At 38.4% G+C, this 25,696-nt stretch overlaps 1 protein-coding gene across 1 annotated transcript; it reads left to right on the top strand.

The window, feature by feature from the left end:
* Nucleotides 1-1,723: 1,723 nt before the first annotated feature.
* On the top strand, nt 1,724-16,161 carry LOC133798072 (kinesin-like protein KIN-12D). Its single transcript, XM_062236260.1, has 37 exons — nt 1,724-2,682; nt 2,860-3,015; nt 3,114-3,197; nt 3,752-3,871; nt 3,957-4,070; nt 4,162-4,254; nt 4,366-4,526; nt 4,630-4,704; nt 4,820-4,907; nt 5,006-5,064; nt 5,167-5,230; nt 5,328-5,393; nt 5,489-5,674; nt 5,897-6,001; nt 6,087-6,322; nt 6,396-6,465; nt 6,561-6,626; nt 6,839-6,883; nt 6,967-7,046; nt 7,186-7,267; nt 7,495-9,195; nt 9,311-9,766; nt 10,392-12,830; nt 12,930-13,037; nt 13,130-13,251; nt 13,365-13,452; nt 13,569-13,643; nt 13,755-13,997; nt 14,117-14,215; nt 14,421-14,495; nt 14,589-14,647; nt 14,749-14,860; nt 14,956-15,066; nt 15,158-15,328; nt 15,460-15,525; nt 15,611-15,730; nt 15,827-16,161. Exons 1-37 carry the CDS (start codon nt 2,005-2,007, stop codon nt 15,962-15,964), a joined length of 8,811 nt encoding a protein of 2,936 aa, XP_062092244.1. The 5' UTR covers nt 1,724-2,004; the 3' UTR covers nt 15,965-16,161.
* The last annotated feature ends 9,535 nt before the right edge of the window (nt 16,162-25,696 follow it).

The raw sequence follows: 25,696 nt of genomic DNA, 5'->3' as shown, positions 1-25,696 counted from the left end.
GTTAAAGAAATTTGGAAGATGGTCAAGCTAAATGAGTACTTTCGATCAGGGAGCACGATCCCATTCTTTTTAGTACTCATGTGAAAACTATGGGCCCAAAAGAAGATTTTCTGATGTTTATTGTGCTATTTTGGGTGCTTTGGTATCGTAGAAATAAAAAAGTGTCTTAATCTCTGTCCCTAAGGATGGTGATCTTGTAGACTGGGCTTTAGACTTGCTGCTTAGTACTCAAGCTACTCAAAAGCTTAAGGAGACTCAAAAATCTAAACTGCATGTTAAATGGATACCTCCTCCACTTGGTAAGTTACTTTTGAATTGTGTAGGTATTGTTCATTGTTCTTCTAGGAGATGTAGGTTGGTGGCGATTATTTGAAATCATTTGGGTCATGTTTTGGCTGCTAAGATAGAGCACAAGAAGGTCCACTTTTCTACTATTCAAGCTGAATGTTTGGCGCTCAGAATTGGTTGGGATTACTTTTAGCTGTCATGAAAGTAATTCACAGGTGGAATAACAATGACTCAATCAAAGTGGAATGGGAGGTGCTTTTAGATGATATGAAGTCTTCCGATGAAATTCCATCGTTCTGGAATTTTTCATTAGAGAAATTTGCGGCCAAACCCCCTTATGTTTGTTTTGTTGAACACTTAACCCCCTTTTCTTTAATTTTGGTGGGAAAACCCACTTATGTTTGTTTTGTTGAACACTTAACCCCATTTTCTTTAATTTTGGTGGGAAAACCCCCTTAAGTTTGAGAGAAATTTGCGGCCAAACCCCCTTATGTTTGTTTTGTTGAACACTTAACCCCATTTTCTTTAATTTTGGTGGGAAAACCCCCTTAAGTCCCGTTCCATTTGCAATTCACTGTTCCATGCATTGACCCCGTTATCCACACAATCCAACTCAGCCTATCTACCAACGTAGCTGCTTTAATACACAGGTGGCAAATTAAAACTATTTTTGTGTTTTGAAAATAATACATAATAAAATAAATCTAAATTTACGACCCAAAGTAAATAGTACTTAAAAAATAAGACTATTTGAAAGGTCCATCTTGATGCTGATTCACAATTGCAACTATAAAAGAATATTTACCATACAATATTTGTTTAAATTAATAAAGCAAAAATTAGTGCTAATGATAAATAAGGGATTTGCAAGATTCTGCACATATGCTAACAAGAAATTTTAGTCAATAAATACAATCAGAGCTAAGAAGCCAGTTATAACACCTACAAACATAAGAAATTTTCTGGCCAAACTTTCATAAATTCTATATTTATCATGAGCACTAATTTTTGATGGCCGAACTTAAAGGGGTTTTCTCACCAAAATTAAAGAAAATGAGGATAAGTGTTCAACAAAACAAACATAAAGGGGTTTAACCGCAAATTTCTCTTTTCATTATGTAAAAACTGCGAATAAGACAACTTATTCCATATGCTCTGGCTAATTTAGTTTGTTTGTCTTGGATTGGTGAAATTCGTAGTTGTGCATATCCTATTATCTTAGCAGATTTGCCCACTCTTTTGGAATAAAAGCTTTCCTTTAAAAAATAATAAATAAATAAGTTTTTAGTTGCCACGTTTCCATTTAGCCGTTGAAATTTGAAATGGATATAAATTGATTTATGAGCCATTTTAAACGATCTTTTTGACCAAAAAGCCCCTCGCAATTCAAATCCCTATAGCGCGGCCACATCTCCACCAAATTCAAATCCAGTTCACATCTCCACCCTCCAATCTCAGTTCAAAACACGTAACTAGCTTTTTCTTCTTCGAGACTGTAGAGAGAGTGATGTTCAAGCTCAAAGCCAAGAGAAAAAGAAAACGATAAACTTAGAAAGAGCAGAAAGATGAGTGTTTGAATCAAGATCTACTTGATTTTCACTTTGGCCAAGATTTTCTACTAACATTTCAGGGATTTTTCATTGAGTTCAAAACCCATTTGATACTTGTTTTCACAAACCCATTTTCTTGATTTTCTCTTATTGCTTTTTTTTAAGGATGTTGAGGGATTTCAAATTTTTGCGCCGGAATACCGGGAAGAACGATGAGCCGGAGAACATTCCTGTGAACCGGAATGATTTATCGGCTATTCGAATATCTTCGGATTCATCTAGAGCTCCTTTAAACCCTATACAAGAGCCCACTTCATATACCAAGCAAGAACAAGAAGCGGGTGGTGGTCGGAGTAAGGTTGATAAGACTCCGAGTAAGGTCAAGACCAGAGTTGCAGATCCAGCATTGCCTCTGCGCACGCCCGACAAGTATGGAGCTGGGTTTTCAGCTAGGCAGCGATTCGGGTGGGCAGCACAGAAGAACGAGCTTGGAGCTACTACCGGTGATTTGCACGATTTGCAAGTCCGGGGAGCTGGAATTAGTAATGGAGGTTTTGCGAATATGACGCCTCGAACTACAACGAGAACAGTTGGGAGAGCTGGTTCGAATTTTTCAGAGACCAATTCGACGCAGAGCACTCCCACTAAAAGCGTTTCTAAGCCTCCGGGTTCGAGTCTCCGGAGCAAGGTGGATGGAGTTGGTGGTGCTCGAACGGGAAACTTTGCTGCATTGTACAAGGGCACGCCTATTCCTTCTGGTTCGTGTACAGTGGTTAATACAGTCGAAGTCCCTCACTTTAATTTGAAAGAAGATCCATCTTTCTGGATGGAGCACAATGTACAGGTAATGGTTCTCTTGGCTTTCCTTTCTGTTATTATTAATGTTTTCTTAGAGCTTGATAATGGCTTTTTATTTATTTATTGATGATTTGGGGAAATCATGAACTGGGTATGCGGAATTTGCAAGTAATATATTGCTTGATATGCTGAGCAGCTGATGGGATTGGGAAAATTTGTGCAGGTCGTTATTCGTGTTCGCCCTCTTAATAGCATGGAGCGAAGCACAAACGGATACAATAGGAGCTTGAAGCAGGAAAGCTTTAACACCATTTCTTGGATTGGCCATCCAGAAACTCGGTTCACATTTGACCATGTCGCCTGTGAAACAGTAGACCAGGTCCGGAAAAGTAGTGAACAGTACGCCATTTTATTTTTACTACCTTTTTGCTTTGAACTTGAATTAGTGAGCTGACTTGCTTTAGCGATGACTTGCAGGAAATGCTTTTCAGGATGGCATGTCTTCCTATGGTTGAGAATTGCCTTTCGGGGTACAATAGCTGTATGTTTGCATATGGTCAGGTAAATCTATATATTAGTCTTTTAAACACGTTTGGGTGTTTTGTTTCTTTTTCTTTCTTTCAATATCAAAACACTATCTAGTTGATATCTTGAGTCTACGATTGTGACGTACGATGGAAGCTTGTCTAACATTTCTCATTTTCATATGCCTTTGTTAAGTAGTCTAGGTTTTGTTGAATTCGTGGATGTGAAGTATATATAACCTAGTTATGGAGTGTTGGGACAACGACCTGTTTTACAGCTAGTAAAAGTTCGGTCACAGCAAGCTCTTTTTTCTTCATGTAATCTGCAATGCAATGCATGATAAGTTATAAATATTACTACTTTGACAAGTATGCAACACATCATATTTTACTCATTTGAATAATATGTCCAATAACCAGACATATGCGATTGTGGATTTTGCACGACTGATCTGTGTTGAGCAGCCTTATCTGTTACTCTTACGAGTGATAATTGTTGCATAATAATAATATCAATTGTGCTAATAATAGTAAGTCAAGTTCTTTCCTTTTTATACACTATTAAGCATCAAGAGGGTTTCAATAATGCAGACAGGAAGTGGAAAAACATATACAATGCTTGGGGATATTGAAAACCTAGAAGTCAAGCCCAGTCCACATCGGGGGATGACACCACGCATATTTGAATTCTTGTTTGCTAGGATCCAAGCTGTAAGTTTTCAACCTTGGCTAGTTTTCCTTTACAATGTATGTACAAGTTTACAGTGCTGTTTGTCATATACCTTTCTATTTTTAGGAAGAGGAAAGCAGGAGGGATGAGAAACTAACATACAATTGCAAGTGTTCTTTCTTAGAGATTTACAATGAACAGATCACAGATCTTCTTGATCCCTCATGTACCAATTTGCTTGTAAGTCTGGTTAAGTTGCTGCTCGTTTTTTGAGATATGTCGCACTTTCCAATATATTATCAATCTTTATTCTTGATTCATCTTTTTCCAGCTCCGTGAGGATGTTAAGAAGGGTGTTTACGTAGAAAATCTCTCTGAATTTGAAGTTGGGACTGTGAGCGACATCGTAAATCTTCTAATTCAGGTTAAAACTTATTCATCATTATTCCTTTTCATTTAGAGTCGGTATGATCATTTTTCAATGCATTTTGCATTATTTGCATATGCTTGCACTGATAGTGATTTCTGCTTATAGGGTTCTTCAAATAGAAAAGTTGCAGCTACAAATATGAACAGAGAGAGCAGTCGTTCACATAGTGTATTTACCTGTGTAATTGAAAGTAGATGGGAAAAGGACTCCACGACTAACTTACGGTTTGCTAGACTAAACTTGGTTGATCTGGCTGGATCAGAAAGGTAAGACAACATCGTCAGGCTTTCTCCAGTGTGTGATTGAGTGATTCCAACAATTTGCATGAAACTTCTCTCACTCACCAACTTCTTCCCTTCCCTATAATAGGCAGAAAACTTCTGGTGCTGAGGGGGAGCGTTTGAAGGAAGCTGCTAACATTAACAAATCTCTGTCTACATTAGGGTACTTATTTTCTTGTTGCGACATTGACAAGGCTTGATTTTTGGGATAATGATTTTTTTGGGTTTCAGTCTTTGGTATTTGCTTTATAAGTGAACTTAATCCTATGCATTTGCAGTCATGTTATAATGGTTCTAGTGGATGTGGCTCAAGGGAAGCCAAGACATATTCCTTATAGGGACTCGAGGCTTACCTTCCTCCTTCAGGTTAATACAGTTTTGTGATTTATGTAATTAGCACTGGATAGTCCTACATTTCTTAGTTATGACTCATAATGTTACTCTTCAATTTTTAAAAAATGTAGGACTCACTTGGTGGGAACTCAAAGACGATGATTATTGCAAATGTCAGCCCTTCTATTTGGTTAGTTTCATACTGTAAATTACAGTACTTCAACTTAGAAAATTTTGTTGCAATACCTTTTTTTTTTTGTCTTTCTTATATACATAAATATTATTTTTTCAGCTCTGCAGCAGAAACATTAAACACTCTTAAGTTTGCTCAGAGAGCAAAAATGATCCAGAATAATGTAAGCTTCTTTCTATTTTCAATGCATTATTATTGAATATTTTGAAGGCTTGAAAAACTTTTGAGTAACTTCGCAAATTCTTTTCTTCATTCCATAGGCTGTAGTGAATGAAGATTCTTCCGGGGATGTCACCACTCTGCAACACCAAATACAACTTCTGAAGGTTAGAGAAGAATTTAATAATTCATTCATTGTTTGTGCCATACGTGAAATAACATGTATCAAGATCCTAAACGTCAGAATGGGTGATTGTAACAGGAGGAGCTTTTTATTCTGAAACGTCAGAATGTATCAAGATCCTTATCCTTTGGTCTCCCCACCGCTGATGATACGAGACAAGAACAGGAAAGTGGTTTTCCTGGACATGTGTGTGACATGGATGTAGAAGATGATGATTTGCTGAAAACTGAATCCAAAGGCACTGTGAGAATGTCTACTAAACAGGTATATTGATTTGCTAGTTCTTTTTTAGATGGGCTTCTTGATTAAATGCTTTCGTTTTCTTTTTCTATACATGCACGATAAATCTGAACTTTAATAAAAGTTAAGAATTTGGTTTACTTTGTCGTTTGCTTAATTGTTAATTCTATCAACAATTAAGTAATATTTTTTTGTAGATTTCTTGTATTCCCAGTTACATGCGGCTAAACCAATGATTTATCACAGTTGAAATGTTTGGAGACAACGCTTGCTGGTGCCTTGCGGAGGGAGCAGATGGCAGAAACTTGCATTAAGCAACTTGAGGCTGAAATAGAGCAATTAAATCGTTTGGTATATATCTAGTGTGCCTTTTTTTTCCTTTTCAGAACTGTCATTTGGATTGCATTTTATTATTCCTGTATTTATTATTTGTCAGGCACGTCAAAGAGAAGAAGACACCAGGTGTACTAAGATGATGCTCAGGTTTCGAGAAGACAAAATTAGAAGAGAGGGGGCACTTGTTAATGGTTCTATTCCCGCTGAGAGTTATTTGGTAGAAGAGAACAGAGCTCTATACGAAGAGATTCAACTACTTAAGGCTAAGCTAGATAAGAATCCAGAAGTAACTCGATTTGCTTTGGAGAATATAAGGCTTTTAGACCAGCTTAGAAGGTAGTTTTTGCAAACCTCAACCTGCTCTAGCTATTAAATCAATTTTACAAGTTTCATTATTATGGTATTGTAGATTTCAAGAATTCTACGAAGAAGGAGAGAGAGAAATACTCCTGTCTGAAGTATCCAAATTGCGAGATCAGGTGTCCAAAAATATAAACTAAATTATTCTTTTTGGCCAATTGAGTTGCTTTGCTTTATGGGCTTGTGATACTAAAGGTGATGCATTTGTTTGCAGCTACTTCAATTTCTCGACGGAAACTCTGTACAGCATAGTCATCCAAATCTTATCACAGAACCTGAGGTGGCATACTTTTCTCACCTCTTCTATTATTCAAGCTTCTCATTTCTTTGTTTACATGGTTTCTTTATGAAAATATGGGTTTCAGAGGAGGATGTAGCCTTTTTTGTTACTTTCGTTTCATCCCAAGCTTCTAAAATCCCCAAAGAAGTCCAGATGCCTATATCATTGTTGTAGCTCTTCTTATATATATATATATTTTTTTTTTGACACAGGAAGCCATTTACATGAACAAGAAGAATGATTCTTTTATTCAAGAGGTTTCGCCTAATCCTTTTTTTGAAGGAAATTATCTATTAGCCATATACTTGCATCTCATATTTTGCTTTTTAACTGGTTGCAGTTGGAGAAAACTCTTACTGAACTTGAGGAATGCAGGTGCAACTTAAAAGCTTGTTTGGATGAAAATGCAAAACTCAGTAGGTGAGAAAACCATGGCCAAGCTTCAATTGAGATAGTCCTCCATTTTAAAGTAGTTTCTATTAATTTTCACTTTTCTCCATGTTCTAGGATTATTTCTTTTGATCTCTAATTAAGTGTTGTTTTTCCTGCAATTCTGCAGGGAGCTAGAAGATGCACAATCAATGTTGATCAATGTTAAGTCTAAGCCTGCTGATCAAATAGATAGTGTTAAAACCACAGAGGTACATACATTTTTTTCCAAGTATATCACTCTTTTGAGTTTTTTAAATACTGCTAAAGAAGAAATACCACTGAGACATGGGAAGAAAAGCAATAGAGTCTCATTGGTGCAGATCCTCATGTATTATTGATTGTATTGGACCATTATGAGCTATGTTTATGTTATTCAAGTGTTAGTTAAATATTTGTTCATATCCAAATTTATTAATGGAAAATAACATTATATCAGGATTCACAAGATTTAGGACCTTTCGACCTTAATAATGCTGTTCAAATTGAGGAGATGGAGGCAAAGCATGAATCCATACTAACTAAGAATGCAGAAGAAATTGTGAACTTGCAATTGGAATTGGATATAATAAAGATTATTCTCAAAGAAGAGAAATGGTCTGCTGAAAATTTGGAGGAAAGAGTAATATGCTTAAACAACGAACTTGAGCGTGCAAAAGAAGATTTATTTTTGACGAGCAAACATCATGAAGACACAAAGACAGAATTGATGGAAGCTAAGTCTGTTATTAAGGCTATGGAGTCTCAGCAGATTTTGTCTATCAATGAAATGGAAGACCTAAGGAATTCTAACAGCCGTTATATGCAGCTTTTGAGTAAATATGAAGTTGAAATTATGGCTCTACAAGAGCAACTTGCTTTGAAGGAGCTAAAGGATGTCTCACCTACAAACTGTTCAGAGAATGACAGCTCTCTGTTGCAGGAAAAGGTGATGAGGATGCAATGTTCCCTTGAAAAGGCCAAGAGACTGAACACATGGTACCAAAATGATCGTGAATTTCATGTCTCTAATGATGAAGAAATGGATCAGGTTCGCTCGCAGGTTGAGGCTGAAACTGCTGAGGTGATTGTATGTATGCAGGAAGAGTTGGCCATACTTCAGCAGCAAGTTCAGGATAGTCATTTGAAGGAAGTAGAGATGAAAAGGAATTTAATGCTTTCAGAAAGTGAATTAAAGGAGGTTAATGAAAAAGTGAACCTCCTGATCAAAGATAATGAGAGTTTAAGTGCTAAGCTGGAGGAGAAAGATATAGAATTAAAAAGTTTATCTGAAGAATGGTCTTTGTTAACTAGCGAGATTGAAGCAGTTCTTTCAGATGGGTGTGAGTTACTCATTGATGCTTCTGATCAACTTGAACATATATCTAGCTCTTTTCCTCAAAAATGGATTTGGATATCTGAACATGTTGGTAGGATGGTAAGAACCATATCTGAAAAAGAATTATTGATTGAAGAATTGAGAAGATGTTTAGAGGATGCAAACAACAAACAAAGTGACGTAGAAAGTATGCTGAAGTCATTGAGAGGAGCAGCGATGGTTATCACTGAAGCTCACCAGAGCGAATACAGTGAAAAAGAGAAAGATATCCTCGCCTTGACATCACAGTTGAGTTTAAAAGCATCGACCATAAATAAGCTGGAAAATAGACTGAAACTACAGGAAGATGAGTTAAAAAAAGCATCAGTTTGTGCAACAGTTGCTTTTGTCATTGTCAACAGACTAGAAGAAGTGAATCATCACAATCTTGATGAATTAAAGCATAAGAATATCCAACTTAGTAAATCAGAAGAAACTAACATGAGGAAGGATGCCCTCTTCTGTGAACAGGCTGTCGTAGTTGAAGAAGCAGATAAACAGATCATGTGTTTGAGAGCAGACCTTGTAAGCTTGAAGGAAATTTCATCTGATCTAAAACAGAAGCTTTCGGAAGAGCAAAAACGAACTTATGCTATGACAGAAAAGCTTAAAGATGTTGAAGAGAATAATATATTAGTTGCAAAGGAAAAACTAGCTGAGCTAAAATATGGTGTTTCCTCACTCAAATCATGCATGGGCACCCATGTGGAGCAGTATAAAAGTCTTGAAAGGGATAGTCCACAAGAAGATCGTACATCTTTTGATGGAGAAGGTGCAGGTCAAGTAAGTTAATGTTTAAAATTATTTTAGCTTAGATTGGAAATTAACATCTTTGTATTGGCTGAGTTCCTTTAATGGATGCATGATTTATAGTTTCTAAACTTGAATATTCTTGCAGATAGCTACCGAAATATATCAAGATGATGATGTTGACAGTGAAATTGTTGAAGACTCAGGAACAGATATCTCTAAGTCTTCTCTTGACGTAGAGAAGAAGGTATGTTTTCATTCATGTGATCAGGATAAGTTCAAGTCTTTCCCTTGTGAGGATAAATGTGATAGGGACACTACTATTATTCTTCTGAGAAGGGAAATGGAATCTGCCCTTCAAAGTTTACAAGAGGTGCAGGTTGAGATGGAAAAGCTACGAAGAGAGAATAAAGACATACTGAAATCTGAACAAAAAAGTCGCGAAAGCATGAAATGTTTTGCAAACCAGGTACAAAATCTACAAGCAACTTTGAGTGACTTTGAAGTTCAATCCAAACTGAAGATGGAAGCTCTGAATCAAAGGCTAGAGGCATCTGAACAGAATGTGGTGGAAGCATGCTCTCATTTGTATGAAACAAGAGAGGTAAGTCAAAGACTTTTTTCATACCTTCAATTTTGGGAATCTGCATAATTCTTCATGCAAACATATGATACTTCAGACATGTAGCCTTTTTAAAATTTTCTTTTCCTGATAAAGTGTTCAGAAATAAATGAATCAATTTGCTTTTTCTTATTAGAGCATCTCCAATGGATGTTCTAATGGTGTGCCAAAAGTTGTGCCAAAAGTTGGCACAGAATATAACATAAAATATAACATGATGTATATTTAAAGCAACATTAATTAATTACTTTTTTATTTACTTTTATGCTATTTTTAATGTTTTATTATTACTTGTAGTCTAGCATAAACACATGTAAATGAAGACTTTTTAGATAATAATAAAATAAAAAGGATTTTTTATATATATTTTCAATAAATATTAAATAAGTATTAATAAAAGATTCATATTTGCATCAACTTTTACAATTATGAATTAGAGCACAGTTATAAAAGTTGTGCCAAATATATCAATTATTGACTTTTTGTGTCAAATGTACACAATATTTGCAAGATGGTCTTTACACAATAGAATATGGTAACATTAATTCCTTGTTTATTTTAGCCTTTTGCCACTTCAAAATTTTTCTAATGTGTTTTTGTTTAACAGTTGCTTGAATTAGAAGTTAATGATGCAAAATTGGTTGCTGCCCATAAAACTGCTGAAGTTGCTTGCATTCTCTCAAAATTTGAAGAAGCGCAGGATACAATGAAGGAAGCAGATATTATGATTAATGGGCTGATGATAGCGAACGAGACCATGAAGCTTGAAGTAAAAAAATTGCACAAAATAAATGGCAGGTTGATAAATGATAAAGATATATTAGCTAATGAAGTTCAGAGCTTGCAGTACATTAACATCTTCAAAAGTCAGCAATGTGAACACCTTATGTCTGATTTATCGGAGACAAATGCCTTGGTTGTAGAACTGCAGGATATGGTTGTGGAGGTCCAGGCTGCTTTTAAAGAAAATTACATGCTTCTAGCCTCAGACTTCCGTACTGTGAAGAGTGTACTATCTGACACTTCAAAGCTAGTGAGGACATGGCTTGAGGAAATTTGGTCTGAGATAATTGGGAAGGATTGTGCGGTGTCAGTCCTACACCTCTGTCACATGGGAATTCTATTAGAAACAGTGACAGGGCTAAATGCTGAGAATGGGCTGCTTCAACATGGCATGTGTGAATCAAATGCTGTTATAGCTGATTTGAAAGAGCACAATGGCAAGTCAATTAAAGAGCTTGAGATGTGTAGGATGATCAAGGGAAAATTATTGTGTGACATCATGAATGGTTTCGATCGCATTTCCAAAATGGAGGAAGAAAATCAAGAGCTTAGTGCTAAGCTAGCCACTTTTGATAAGAAGATATCAGAGTTGCAGCTTCAAGAGGAGTTGATGCTGCAGAGGTCTAACTACATAGGATCTCAGCTTGCTATGTTGATGACGGAGTTGGACTTGAGTAACAAAAATTTGGCGGCGTCTCTTTTGGATCAAGAAAAACTATTGCAAGACAAAGAGGAGGTCTTTAAATCACAATCTGAGTCTTTCATGATGGAATGGTCCGTGAAAGAATTCGAATCACTTATATTGGCATCAGAATTAGATGAAATGGCTCTTCGTAAAGCTGACACAGAAAGAGAGCATAGCCAGTGCTGTACAATTCTTGAAAATTTAGAGAGAGAGATTTTTCTCTTCAAGGTAGATACAGAACTGAAAGATCAGCTCTTGACAGATAAGGAAGTTGAGGTTGCTTGTCAATTCTCTGTCCTTGAACAGCAAAAGCAGAAAATGCAGGAGGAGTTACTAATGCTGAATTCTTCTTCACGTGAGCTTAAGAATGATTTCAGAAAGAAGGAAGCCGAGCTAACTAGAATGACCAGCTTTGAGAAAGAAAATGAGCTGCTGAAAATTGAGATCGAGAATTTGAATGCTGAGAACAGCTTAGTTCTCCACAATCTGGAGGAGAAGAATTCCGATGTTGAATCATATTTAGGCCGTGCTGATGTCTTTGAGAAAGAAAATCACAGGTTACGAAACAATATTTTATTTTTGGAGACTCGCATTGCCAATCTAGAGATGGATTTCAAGCTGAAAACTGATGAACTTCACGAACTCCAACAATCTCATTATTCTATGACAAAAGAGTTATGCTTCAACAGTGAAGACTTGCAAGCCTACACTAGCAGTATTAATACGTTGAAAGAAGAAAATGTTCTTTTGCGAGAAGAGCTAGTGTCTTCCAAGAGAAGCAAGCATGAACTCCTCACCATGGGCAGCTCTGACATCGAGAAGTGTGTTGATTTGATGGATAGCAGAATAAATTTTCTGAAGGAAGGAGGCTTTGTGAACGTGGATAAAATGCTTAAAGAAATATGTGAAACTGCAGAGAAGACAAATGAGTTTATGGAGCAGATTGAGTGCCTAAAGGGCCTTGCCAAAGAGCTGGAATCTGAAAATATGTCTCTTCAAACAGAGCTACTAAGGAAGGATGATGTTCTCAAAGGCTTGTTATTTGATTTGAGCTTGTTGCAGGAATCTGCATCCAATACCAAGGATCAGAAAGATGAAATAGAGGAAGTAATGGCATCACTTGAGGCTTTAGAAGATGAGCTTTTGGTGAAATCAATTGAGCTCGACGAGGCCATGGCTGCAAAGCAAATGCTTGAAGCTCAGTTGCACGAGAAAACAGACAGAATTGCCACTCTTGAGTTGAGTATCTCAAAAGATTGCGAGTCTCGAGAAGTTCTTCGCAGTGAAAATTTGGAACTGAAGGCTCAGCTAGAAGATGCTTTGACTGCTAAAAGTTCTGTTGAGGAGGATTTGACTGAGACAAGGAAGGTAAATGAGAGCTTAGAAATGGAGCTCATGGAAATGGGTAATGCTATTGATCGTTTGAATGATTCGATAGAATCTCTGAGAAGCAATCTAGATGAACTTGAGAGCGAGAGGGATCAACTACGGCTGGAAATGCTTGGTTTGAAAAACAAGCTTGAAGCAGAACAGGCACGGGCGGAAGAACAAGAAGCAATTGCAAAGGAAGCTCAAGAGGTACAAGAAGTTTGGCACAAAGAAGCAAACTATGTCATTTATTATTATTATAACTATTATTTCATTTCCTGATTCTATTTTGCATCATCTCTATGTCAGATAGCTGAATCTAAGAACATCTATGTTGACGAAAAAGAGGCAGAGGTGAAGCTATTAGAAAGGTCTGTTGAAGAGCTAGAGTATACTGTAAATGTACTGGAAAACAAGGTAAGTTTTGGATAATGATTTGTAAGCTGTAATTCTTTTGCCCCGAAAATTCGTATCATTCTTACCATGTCATGTGATGTCTTTGGTTTTAGGTTGATATTGTAAAGGGAGAAGCTGAAAGACAGCGGTTGCAGAGAGAAGACCTAGAATTGGAACTTCACGCTGTAAAACAACAAACACAAAATGTTGAAAATGCTGATGCTGACATGAGAAGGTCTAGAGTTCACCTCCATAACAATTTCGCTTTAATTGCAGAAAAAAGTTATTTTTATTATTACACAAAATGTCTCTTGTATTGAATTGCCAAATTTTACCTTTTCCCTTCAGGTTCTTGGACGAAAAAGAGAAAAGTCTTCAAGAAGCACTTACGCAAATACAGATTCTTGAGAGGGATATAGTTGAGAAGGACTCGGAGGTGACTATCTTTGTAAAATTGTTGAAGCTTTCCAAGGAAGCGGCCTCTGATTTTACACAATCAATTTTGAACTCAATTATTTTATCATGTAAATTCCAATTTTTTTCTTTCAACAGATTGCCCAGTTCAAGGTCCATATTTCTGAGCTAAACTTGCATGCTGAAGCACAGGCTAGTGAGTACAAACAAAAGGTACACACCACCATTTAATGGATTTACCAAACTTCATTGAATAGGTTGCATGCATAGAAATATGCTCTTAGTTAATTGTTACATTTTGCTAACTTTTAAAATTGCAAACAGTTCAAGGCGTTGGAAGCCATGGCTGAGCAAGTCAGACCCGAAGGCAGCTTTCTTCATGCCCTGACTTCTTCACCAAAAAAGACTGAGAAGTTTGCTGCAAAGCCGAGGGGATCTGGTTCTCCTTTCAAATGCATTGGCTTAGGCATGGTGCAACAAATAAAATCAGAGAGGGATGAAGATCTTACCGCGGCAAGGCTGCGAATTGAAGAGCTTGAATCCTTGGTCGCAAGTCGCCAAAAAGAGGTAGGCCCCTGAATTGGTTGCTCCAAGTTTTAGACGTTGAACATAAGATATGTTGTATTCTTCTGTTAATTTTTGTTTCCCGGATACTTAAATTTATTCCTTTTCTCTTCTCAATGTAGATATTTACTCTAAACACCAAATTGGCGGCTGCTGAAAGCATGACCCATGATGTGATTCGGGACTTACTGGGAGTCAAGTTGGACATGACTACTTACGTGGTGACTATGTAGCCTTACTATTATTAGTTATTTATGTCATATACAAAAACCTGAGTTCGGTGAACTGGACGAAACAAACTTAATACGACATATCTGGGTTATACGTTCTTCTGAAGCCAACATTGGCAAATATGGTATAAAAAGTAGTTTCTTTTTGGGTCTAGACAACTATTCTAATATCACTTTTCTCCTTTTTTAATGCTAGTCATTGCTGGACAATCAGCAAGTTCAGAAGATTACTGAGAAGACTCGATTTCATGATTTAGATTCACAAGATATGGTACGCTCAGCTTTCGTCACCCCTGAAACTTGATTTGATATCTTTGCTCTTGAATGTGCTATGAACACGACTTTTTTCATTAATTTCATTCAGGATCAGGAGGTTGTTAAGCTGAAAAAACAGCTAACTGAATTCATTAAAGAGAGACAAGGGTGAGCAATGAATTGAATTGCCAAAAGTATCAATTCACACACATTCACACATTATCAGAAATTTATCTTATGCATGTAGTTTCTTTCAACCCGTAATTCAGATGGCTAGAGGAGATTGATCGAAAACAGGCTGAAGTAGTAGCTGCACAAGTCGCTTTAGAAAAGCTTCGGCAGCGTGATCAATTACTTAAAGCTGAGAATGAGATGTTAAAGGTGGATAAACAATTCGTGCTCTGCAAATATATTTTATTGGAATGTCTCAGTAGAAGTTAACAATGGTTAACCTCCCTTTTATTCAATCTTTGCAGATGGAGAATGTAAATCACAAGAAGAAAGTGATGGAACTTGAAGGAGAAATAAATAAGCTGTCTGGCCAACAAAACCTCCATCAGCGAATTCATCATCACACTAAAATCAAGGCAAGATCTTATTACTTTAAACAGTCCTGATTTTTGCACTCATTACATTTCTCTTAGCATCAATTTTTAGTGGGAATTTCTTTGTTTACAGGAAGAAAACAACACGCTCAAGACTCATAATGCAGACCTTAGCACCAAGCTGAGGCGGACAGAAGTCATTCTTTCACGTGTCAAGGAAGAGCTTGCTTGCTTCCGTGCATCCAATGGGAGGAGTCCCTACATAGATTTTGATGAGGAGAAGCGGTTGAGCGCAAAATTGAAGGTTGTACACAGTAGTTGAGGGATTTATTTGCTTTGGTTTACTATATTTTATATATATATATATATATATAGAGAGAGAGAGAGAGAGAGTGAGTGAGTTGGTGAATTGACAATGAATTAAAACTGCTCCAGGAAACAGAGGAGGAAAAGGTGCAATTAGCACAGAAGTTATTGGCTCTATGTACCAGTATTTTAAAGGTAATTCCAAATACCAACTTATGTATAGCTTCAATGTATAGAAAATGTATTGATCTAACCTTTATTCAAACCAATCAATTTTCAGGCAGCTGGAATTACAAAGCCTGTAAATGACATTAACCCCTCTCTTGCTGAAGAAGTACTAGAGCAGCTCAAGAATAAAATTACCTCTATGGATAGAGAAGTGCAAGATTTGAAATACAAGGTCCCTAATGTTAATGTATTCCGTACACATGTTATAAATATATATATATATATAGTATAGTTCATAAAAATAACACCTGTTTGTTGTGATTTGCAGAGTAAGATTACAAGTGAAAGAGCTCGATTGTGTGAGCTCATGCCACATTCTTCACCAATTAATTCTAGAGCAGATGAGAAACGTCAAACCCCTAAAAAGGTGTCCCAATCTCCGTACTTTTCTGATATGGATCGTTGAGTGTCATCATCTCACGGGGTAAATAAATGGTGTATAGTTAGCTTTCTGCTAACATGTATAATTTACAACTTTTTTGCCCAACATATTTGAGGGCGATTTTTGTTTTTTTAATGTAAATTTGTTCTTTTATGTGGGTCTGTAAATATTACAATTACGTGTGTAACAAAATTAATAAAGAAATCAATTCATTCACCCCACTCTATAACAAGCGGCTGACGATTAAAATCTTGACTATCTATGACTCAGTTTTTAAATTATATATATATATGTAGGGAATATATATTAATAAAACTATTAACAATGCTAAAATGTAGTCAATAATTTAATTTATATACCAATGTTTTATTTCACCACAATAATATACTACACGTAATTTTTACATTTGATTGTATCTATTAATAAGAGCTATTAAGTGATAGTAGTGTGACTATTACTATTGACTTACGTCACCTTATGGTTAGTAGATTGAAGTGGTATATAAATATACTGACATGTATATCCAAATTATGCACAAAAACATTATAGGAACTGACTGATGTGATAATTTCTTTTAACTAATCACACTTATTTTAAACGAGACTCACTCCTTTAAAAGGTAGTGCCACATCATTTTGTGTTATGTTTTAGGGTATAATTTTAGTGCAAATAGGCTCTATCACGCCTAAGTTGGCCCAATGGACCCAAATTAATATCTTTTAATCATGTTACAATTCTTGTATTATGGCTCCGTTAGCGAACATTTTTAATCAAATCCTTATTGGGCTCGGATTAGTCCAACCCAAGTCATATGACCGCCTAAAAATAGGGTCATTCATGCACTGTAGCGATGATCCCAGATTTTCTCTTGTAAGCAAAACGCTGCTGAACTTACAGAAAACCTCCATTGTCAAAGCTCTCTAAAGCATAATACTAGTGACTCGTGGACTAAGGTTCATTAACGCCCCAACCACATAAAAACTGTGATCTTATTTATTTCTTAGCCTTTCTTTCTAGCTCTTATCTTTCAATATATTTATAGTTTCTGAAAAATTCGATAAACATTTTGGTGCTTTCATTGAGAACTGAAGAAAGCTTGAATCAATCATTGTCATCTGCGAAAATGGTGAACACTCGACATACCGTGTTTGATCCCGCTCACCAGCAACAACAAGGCAATGGAGAACATTTGCAAAACCAACAACTTCCTCAAGACCAACCAGAGGATGTGCCTTACCATGGGTCTCTGCCTGATGACTCCCAAAACTTTGGAGAAGGGGGTGAATATGATGAAGACTATTACGAGGAAGACATAGAAGAGTATGAAGACCACGAGGCCAAGAATCTCGTTGATCCAGATGGGAAAGATGTGGAACCTGAGCAAGAGGATCCAAAAGTGGTCTGTCTGAGGCAACAGGTCCTAGACCAAGAAGCAAGGATGGTGGAGTAGCAGGAGACCACTCGCCAGATGCAAGAGTCCCTCCTATCTCTTTAAGCATTTATTGTTGCATAGAGATATACAACAAATCCCTCAGCCGTTCCTCCCCCAGGAACATAACCACCTGTCCCACCTACAGGGACTAGCGCGCCCAACAACACAACCCCCATTCCTCCTCCGGGACGATCCCCGCATCCCGGAGCCGGTCCATCGAACCCGGTTCAAGAAAAAGGGAAAGCCAAAGTGGTCGATCTCGTCAGAAAAGAAAACCCCCACAAGAAAGCTTCTCCCACTCCAAAAACTGGGGTTGACCCAGGGAAATTCCCTAAGAAATAACAGATGAATCCTGTCCCAGGACGGAATCATCTGAACAATGAATCCTGTCCCAGGACGGAATCATCCGAATAATCTGTTGGGGAAGCGCCCGCAAGATAATAAACCCCAGAATGACCCCAGAAAGGACGATCAGGGAAGATTCTTTTATCCTAGCGCTTCTTTGAACAAAGATCACAGAGGGCTCAAACGCGGAGAGGAGCCAGAAATGGTTAGTTCGGGAGACGACACATCTGTTGGGAATAGTGCCCTTAAAGCAATTGTAGTTGACAAATGTTTTAAATGAAATAAATAATTAATTGAATTATTATATATATAGACTATGCCCGATATTATATTGATAATATTAAGTGAATAACAGAAAATCCAAAGTTTATCTATGTGGACTTAATCTCATATTAGTATGAGAAGATCGAGATTAAAATAATAAACTTAAAACATTTCGTAGTAAAATAAAGTTATGGAATCTTTAGATTAATTACTGCTAGTACGGTTCACTAGTAATATGAATATAAGTGACCTAGATCCGGGTAACTAGTGTAGTAGGACACTTTAGTGAATGCACTTTATATATAGTGATATATAGAACTAGACCAGAGATGATTTGTTAATACTTGTTTAAACACCGTTTCATATTATTAATCAAACACATCAAACGATGATCATATACACGATGATCTTAATCCTGAGGTTGCTATGAACTCGTATATATGTCATCTGATCCTTTGATTCATGCGTTAAGGTTTTTCAGAATGATAAGCTAAGAACAATTGTTTTGGGGACTCAATGATATATATGGATGGGGACGTAGTTTAACAGATATGGAATCTATACCTTCTTATAGATTTAATAATTGTTCCCTATTCGGTTGACTTTTGGAACTGAAAAGGTTATGAGCGCTAATGTCGCAAACTTGTTGTGACACAACCTTCACTAGTAAAGTCAATGGTACTCTAGGAACAAGATATAACTAAAAGGGTAAAACGATAATTTTATTCCCTTTTAATTATGAACTATTAATAGAGGATTAACGTTGTATGTGATGATTATATCAATTGACACTTTATTCTTTAATAGTAAATATATGTCTATAATTATCAAGAGTTCAATCTCATATTTATAGTGGAGTAATCATGAGATTAATAAAGATGATTATTTAATCAAAGAGCTTTGATTAATAATGTAATATTTATTGGAGCTTGATATTATAGGTCCATAGGTCCCAGGGTGACTCTATCAACACCATATCAAGGTAAGAGTTGATACAAGGGTATAATTGTAATTTGGAAATTTGAGAAGAATTTTATTCTTCGGGTCAAGAATGCAATTATATGATAATCGAGGTTGAATAATTAATTTTAAAAAATATATTATTAATTTAAATATATAAAATTTCGAAATTCATATATATAAATAAATAAATAAATTATTTTATTTGAGTGGGAGAAAATAAAATTGGTAAGTGAAAAATAGTTTTTGATTTATTTAATTTTAAAAGACGATGATAATGATGATCATCAATTTGAATTTTGAAATTTGAATTTAAGATTTAAATTTTGAAATATGGTTGTCATGTTTTCCTTAAAAAGATAAATACCTTATTTTGTGGAAGATTGATTTTAATTAAATAATTAAATAAAAGAAAAATGTAATATCCCTGAATAGGGAATAGCAGTACACACATGGCATAGTCTAAGGACTATGCCATGCGTGTACCAACTGTACTGATATTGTATCAGTGTTGTTTTTATTTTATTTCTTTAATTAATTAATAATTTGAAAATAGTTTTTTCAAATTTGGTAAGTTAGATATTTACCTAGATCAATTCCTATCATCATTACGATATTATAATAATGTTATCCCAAAAATTGGCATATCTGACGTGGCACTAATCTTGAACACGTGGAGTAAACTGGGCAAACCCTCGGCAGGTTGGTCGGCATATACCTGCAGGGTATACGACAAGTTATTGCTCGACATACTGTCACCAGAGGCCCAACTAGTCGGACTACACTTGGCATATGAATAACAGTCACTGCTCGGTATGCTTGCTAGGAGAGTGGCTTGTCGGTATGACAGACAGATAAACCTGGTCGGTTGAAAGCAGTTACACTCATCGTTAACAGTCTGCAGGAATCGCAAAGAGCGCTTAACAACCCTAAAAACTTGGTCAAGGCTTCTATAGAATAGGACAGCAACTACCTGCGAGAAGAAAGAGATATTTCCCCATCAGTTATGCTTAAGCGCAATCTTGGGGCGAAAGGGATAGTATAAATACAAACCCCCCACCACAGTTGGGGGGGGGGGGGTGTTAAGAAAATAGCCTATCTACCAGCACCAGAAACATACTGAGCAGCCTGGCTTGGTACTTAGTAGTGTTTTTGTCATATTGTATTGTCTTTTACACATAGAAATCCACTTGTAATCCCTTGTGATCTTGTGTAAACCTTCAAGATTAATACAAATCTAAGAGGAAGTAGGCCGTTACCAATCTTTGGGGCCGAACCTCTATAAATCATGGTGTTCTCTATTATTTATTGCTCATTATTACTAGGTTCTTGGCTCATTTATTGTTCATTGATTGTCTAATTTCTCTAATTAATTATTTGACTCTGTGTAAGTTGGCTAAGAAACCAGTCAACATTTTGGTGCTTTCATTGAGAGCCTAAGACAATCACATTCAGATTCTATTGCTGCAAGGATGGTAGTCTCAACCAAAAGGTCAAGCCAAGAGCCTCCAGAGCCCGAGGCTGAAGTCTCTCACCAAGTCCCATCAATGAGCAATTTCAATGGGCGGCGAAGTGACTTGCCGCCTAGGAATCCATCTGTGGTGTTGGGGGGCAAACCGCTGGGCCCATTGCACTAGGACGCGGAGTTGCTGCCTCTGCTGGAATCATCCATGCAGGAACGTCAGGTGGAGTTGCTACACGGGGTACCGACTAGCCAGGACCCAGAGCTAGAGGTCCTGGACAGTATGAGCCCCACATAGATATTGAAGGACTTGACCCTGATATTGATCAGATAAGGGAAGTTGTTGGGCAGATGCAAGGTCAGCTTGCCTCCATGAAGCAGGGGCAAGCCACTGCACAGGAGGCCCTTAATGAAGCTTTCGAAAAACAAAGGAGAGATTTTCAAGAATGGATGGATCGACATGCCCGTGAGGTGAAGGCTCGTCAGGAGGACATGGAGAGCCGGACTCGGGAAGCGGCTGAATCCATCCATAACTATATGCAATAGTAGCAAACCAAAGGTATGGGAACTGCAGCTGGAACTACTACCCAAAACCAACAACGTCCACCCGTTTTTGCTTTCGGTGAAGGTGTCATGCATGGGCCACTCAACCTCAGAATGGGAACCAATGTCCGACCAAGAGTCACAGATCTGGTCGGGGCGCTCAAGCTAACAACAATAGGTGACCTTTACCGGCGGATGAGCATGTCTTACCAAGGCGAGGCATGGGACAGAACCAAGTCAGAAATTTTCGGCCAAGATCTCAGAGCAATGGTCGTGACAAGAATTCTAGTGCTGCAGGACAAGATGGCAACCCCCGAGCTCCAAAACCGAACATGAGTGGTCAACCCCAAAACTACCAGCAGCCCTGGTCAGTACAAACAGAATCAAGAATGCCACCCAAGGTCCCGAAGAGATGAGACGGAGGTTAGTAGCGCATACAAGCCCCATTTTGCTGATGGGTATGACCATAATGAGGCAGCAAGCCAAGTTTGCAAACTGAATAATCAAGGCCAAAGAGGTAACTAGCTTGAAGGACCGTTTGTCCCACAAGGGTAGGATTTCCCGAAAAACCAACCACCTCGAGGTGGAGGGTTCCAGGGAGTACTTTCAGTACTAGGGCGAGCAGACAACCAGAATGCCGGGGGCAGACCTCGGCCAAACTCCGTTTTCAACTAAATGGGCCCCATGGGAGGTGAAGACCTTTGAGATGCTCTTTATCGCAGTAGGGAAAATCGAGATTCGAACAACATAGTTCCGCCTGAGCCTGTTCGGGACCTAAGAATGGATGAGGCCCACAATGCAGCACAACCCCAAGCAGCTGCAGACCCTAACATCCAAGCCTTGCTGGATCTGTTAACCTGATTGGTAAGGGACTTGATAGCCCCCAAGTTAACAGATATTGAAATGGAAAGGCAGAGAGGTTCCCCATTTTCATACCATATTAATCAGCTGCCCATACTTGTCAAATTCAAAATGCCAATAGGTATTTATCAACTTCTAATCAAAATAAATACTTAGGAGATAAAAAAACTAGCCTCCGGGACCTCAATTTCTACTAAACCGAGTAGTAGAAATTGTCCCGAGCGCCTAGGTTCGAGCCCCCGAGCCTTACCAAACCTAGAAACCATCCTAAGGCAAAAATTCCTAGAAGGGCCACGACTTGGCTTCAAGGGTCGCGACTTGCCCTCAAGTCAGAGACCAAGAACCCAAGCCACAAAGGAGGCGGGCCGCGAATTGCCCCCTAAGGTCGCAGTGCTCCCCCCATGTCAAAGAGCAAACCCAGGGCCAAAAGACCACACATGCTGTGGTGCCCCAGAGCTGGGTCGCGGCGCGCCCCTTCGAACCTACAAAGTTTGGGTTTTCTTCACACTTCTCCCAGCCAGTTTACCAAGAATTCAAACTCAAAGAAACCTCCCAACCACAAACAAGCCTAGCTACGGGTTAGGACCTTTAATCACATATTTGGACACTAAAACCTTAACAAACATACTAGAATCAATTCCCCAATTTAGAACTAACCAAGCACCTATAGTCCTATCTAAATCCAACCAGAAACTCAAAGATGAAGAGATAAAATTTTACCTCAATTATGACTGAATCTTCACAGGCCACAACCTCCAAGCCTTGAGCTTTAGTCCCAGCTAAACCTCTTGGTTTCCAAAGCCTCAATTAATCCACTTCCAGCTTCAAGCCTAAGCTCCTCAGTACTTCAATTCCTTCAGCTGCTCAAACTCAATCACCAAAAGAGAGAGAGAGGGGAAAAATTGTGAGAGAGACAAGAGAGAGAGCTTTCCTTTAGTTTCTGGTTATCTCTTAGAGTTACTGAGCTTATCCCAAGTGTTTTGTAAAAGTATATCCTTGCTTAACAAAATACTATTTTGCCCCTCAAGCCTATTAGTCTTCAAATTGTTTCTAGGGGTAAATTGGTCATTCCACTCCCAGTTCCCGCTAATTCCTCAAGTGTTCCTAACATTCACCAATTAACCCCATCATGTCTAACTATTTACCAATCAATAATTCAATATCTAATAATTCCTGAAATATTCTCAGAATTCCCAAAAATACCCCCTAGGATCCCCCGAGTCGGGTATTAAACCCCGCTGTGACTATTTTGCTAATCCACTCACTAGGACCATCTCGAGCCATACACTACAAATATATCCACATAATAATGTGGTCTCAACAATTTATCACATTTATGCCCTCAAAGGGCCAAAATTACAAATATGCCCTTATAAGCTAGAAATGACCCACATGCATATTTAATACTCGTAAACATGCATATCACATAATCATATAATCATATTAATCATGCACGCCACTTAATCATGCACTTTAACCATTTAATTACACTACCAATTATGCCCTCCCGGAACGCTAATTAAGGCCCTTAGGCCTTAATAGTGATTTTGGGTCGTTACAACTATTCCCTCCTACTGAGAATTTTGTCCCCAAAATTTACCTGAATAACTCGGGATACTAATCCTGCATCGCTGACTCAAGCTCCTAGGTCGTTTCCTCGACCCTGTTATTCCTCCACAATACTTTGACTAGAGGAATCATCTTGTTCCGTAGAGCCTTGTCTTTTCTGTCTAAGACCTGAACTGGTCGCTCCTCATAAGACAAATTGGTCTGCGGTTCTAAATCTTCATACTTCAACACATGAGTCGTATCTGAGACATACTTCTGAAGCATCGAAATGTGGAATACGTCATGAAATCCCAACAACGACGGTGGCAATGCCAATCTATAGGCCACCTACCCGATCCTCTCCAGGATCTCAAAAGGCCCAATGAATATAGGGCTCAACTTGCCCTTCTTCCCAAACCTTCTCACCCCTCGAAGTGGTGAGACTCGCAGAAACACGTGGTCCCATACCTGGAACTCCACGTCCCTACGCTTAGGATCAGCGTAGCTTTTCTATGTGCTCTGCAAAGCGAGCATTCGGGCTCGGATCTTCTGTATAGCCTCATTAGTCTGCTTAACCATCTCCGGTCCTAAATGCTTCTTCTCATCCAACTCATCCCAATGAATGGGAGATCTACACCTCCTCCCATATAACATCTCATATGGAGCCACTCCAATCGCTAATTGATAACTGTTGTTGTATGAAAACTCAATCAACGGGAGATACTTACTCTAAGACCTCTCAAAATCCATCACACACGCCCTGAGCATGTCCTCCAACACCTGAATTGTCCTCTCAGACTGCCCATCAGTTTGAGGATGAAAGGTTGTACTGAACTTCAACTGAGTTCCCATAGCCTTTTGCAAACTACACCAAAACTTGGAGGTAAATATAAGATTATGGTCTGACACTATAGACTTGGGAACCCCATGGAGACATAAAATCTCTCTCACATACAAATCCGCATACTGATCCACAGTATAGGTCGATCTCACTGGCAGAAAGTGAGCTAACTTGGTGAATCTATCTACTATCACCCACATCGAGTCATGAAGCCCCACTATCCTGGGTAAACTTCCCACAAAATCCATCATAATATCCTCCCATTTCCACTTAGGAATACCCAAAGGCTGTAGCAACCCCGCTGGTTGTTGATGCTCAGGCTTCACCTGCTGACAGGTCAAACACTTTGCCACGTACTCCACTACATCGTTCTTCATCCCAGGCCACCAATACAACGTCTGTAGATCCTCATACATCTTCGTGGTGCCTGGATGGAGTGAGTATGGTGTAGTATGGGATTCATCGAGTGTCTCTCGTCTAACCCCCATATCAGTCGGGACACAGATCTGATCCTTATACCGTAGTAATTTTATCTCTGAAATGGAATATTCCTTAGCCACTCCAGCTAAGACATTCCCTATAACTTCCTGTAACTGTGCATCTACCAACTGACCCTCTTTTATCCTCTCCAGAAGGGTCGACTGTAAAGTATTAATGGCCAACCGGCCCACAACCAATTCTATCCTCGCTCTAGACATCTCTTTTGCCAACTTTCTCGATATCTATGCAGAGCTGAACAACTGTCCTGGGCCCCTCCGGCTTAACGCATTCGCCACTATGTTGGCTTTCCCTGGGTGGTAGAGGATGTCGCAATCATAGTCCTTCACTAGCTCTAGCCAATGCCTCTGCTACATATTCAGATCCTTCTGGGTGAAGAAATACTTCAAACTCTTATGATCGGTGTATATCTCGCACTTCTCCCAGTACAGATAATGTCGCCAGACCTTTAGTGCGAATACCACCGCTGCCAATTCTAGATCATGGGTAAGATACCACTGCTTATACTCCTTCAACTACCGTGATGGATAAGCGATAACCTTTTCATTCGGCATCAACACACATCCCAAACCCAACCTCGATGCATCACAGTATACCACAAATTTTCCTCCCTCCGAAGGAAGACTCAATACTGGAGCAGTAATCAGCCGTCGCTTCAGTTCCTGGAAGCTATTCTCACACTTGTCTAACCAGACGAACTTCAGATTCTTCCGTGTCAATTCTGTCATCGGTGCAGTAATCTTCGAGAACCCTTCTACAAACCTTCTATAATAACCCGCTAGCCCAAGGAAACTTCTAACCTCTGAGGCGTTCCTTGGTCTCGGCCAATATCTCACTGCCTCCACCTTAGCTGGATCCACCTTAATTCCATCTTCACCAACAATATGTCCAAGGAATGTCACTTCTAGTAGCCAAAACTCAGACTTCTTAAACTTGGCATACAACCGATGCTCCCTTAATCTCTGTAAGACTTGTCGAAGATATTGTTTATGTTCTGCCTCT

Source organism: Humulus lupulus, chromosome 1 (genome assembly GCF_963169125.1).
Source record: "Humulus lupulus chromosome 1, drHumLupu1.1, whole genome shotgun sequence".
Classification (NCBI taxonomy): domain Eukaryota; kingdom Viridiplantae; phylum Streptophyta; class Magnoliopsida; order Rosales; family Cannabaceae; genus Humulus; species Humulus lupulus.
Note: the sequence above shows the minus strand (reverse complement) of the source record. Positions and strands in the feature narration are given on the sequence as shown.

Bases quoted from the DNA above. Each gene is read 5' to 3' on its own strand.
- LOC133798072 (XM_062236260.1), top strand. From the start codon at position 2,005: ATGTTGAGGGATTTCAAATTTTTGCGCCGGAATACCGGGAAGAACGAT. The intron at 3,016-3,113 runs GTCCGGAAAAGT...GATGACTTGCAG, and splicing joins CCTGTGAAACAGTAGACCAG to GAAATGCTTTTCAGGATGGC. The intron at 5,231-5,327 runs GTAAGCTTCTTT...TTCATTCCATAG, and splicing joins CAAAAATGATCCAGAATAAT to GCTGTAGTGAATGAAGATTC.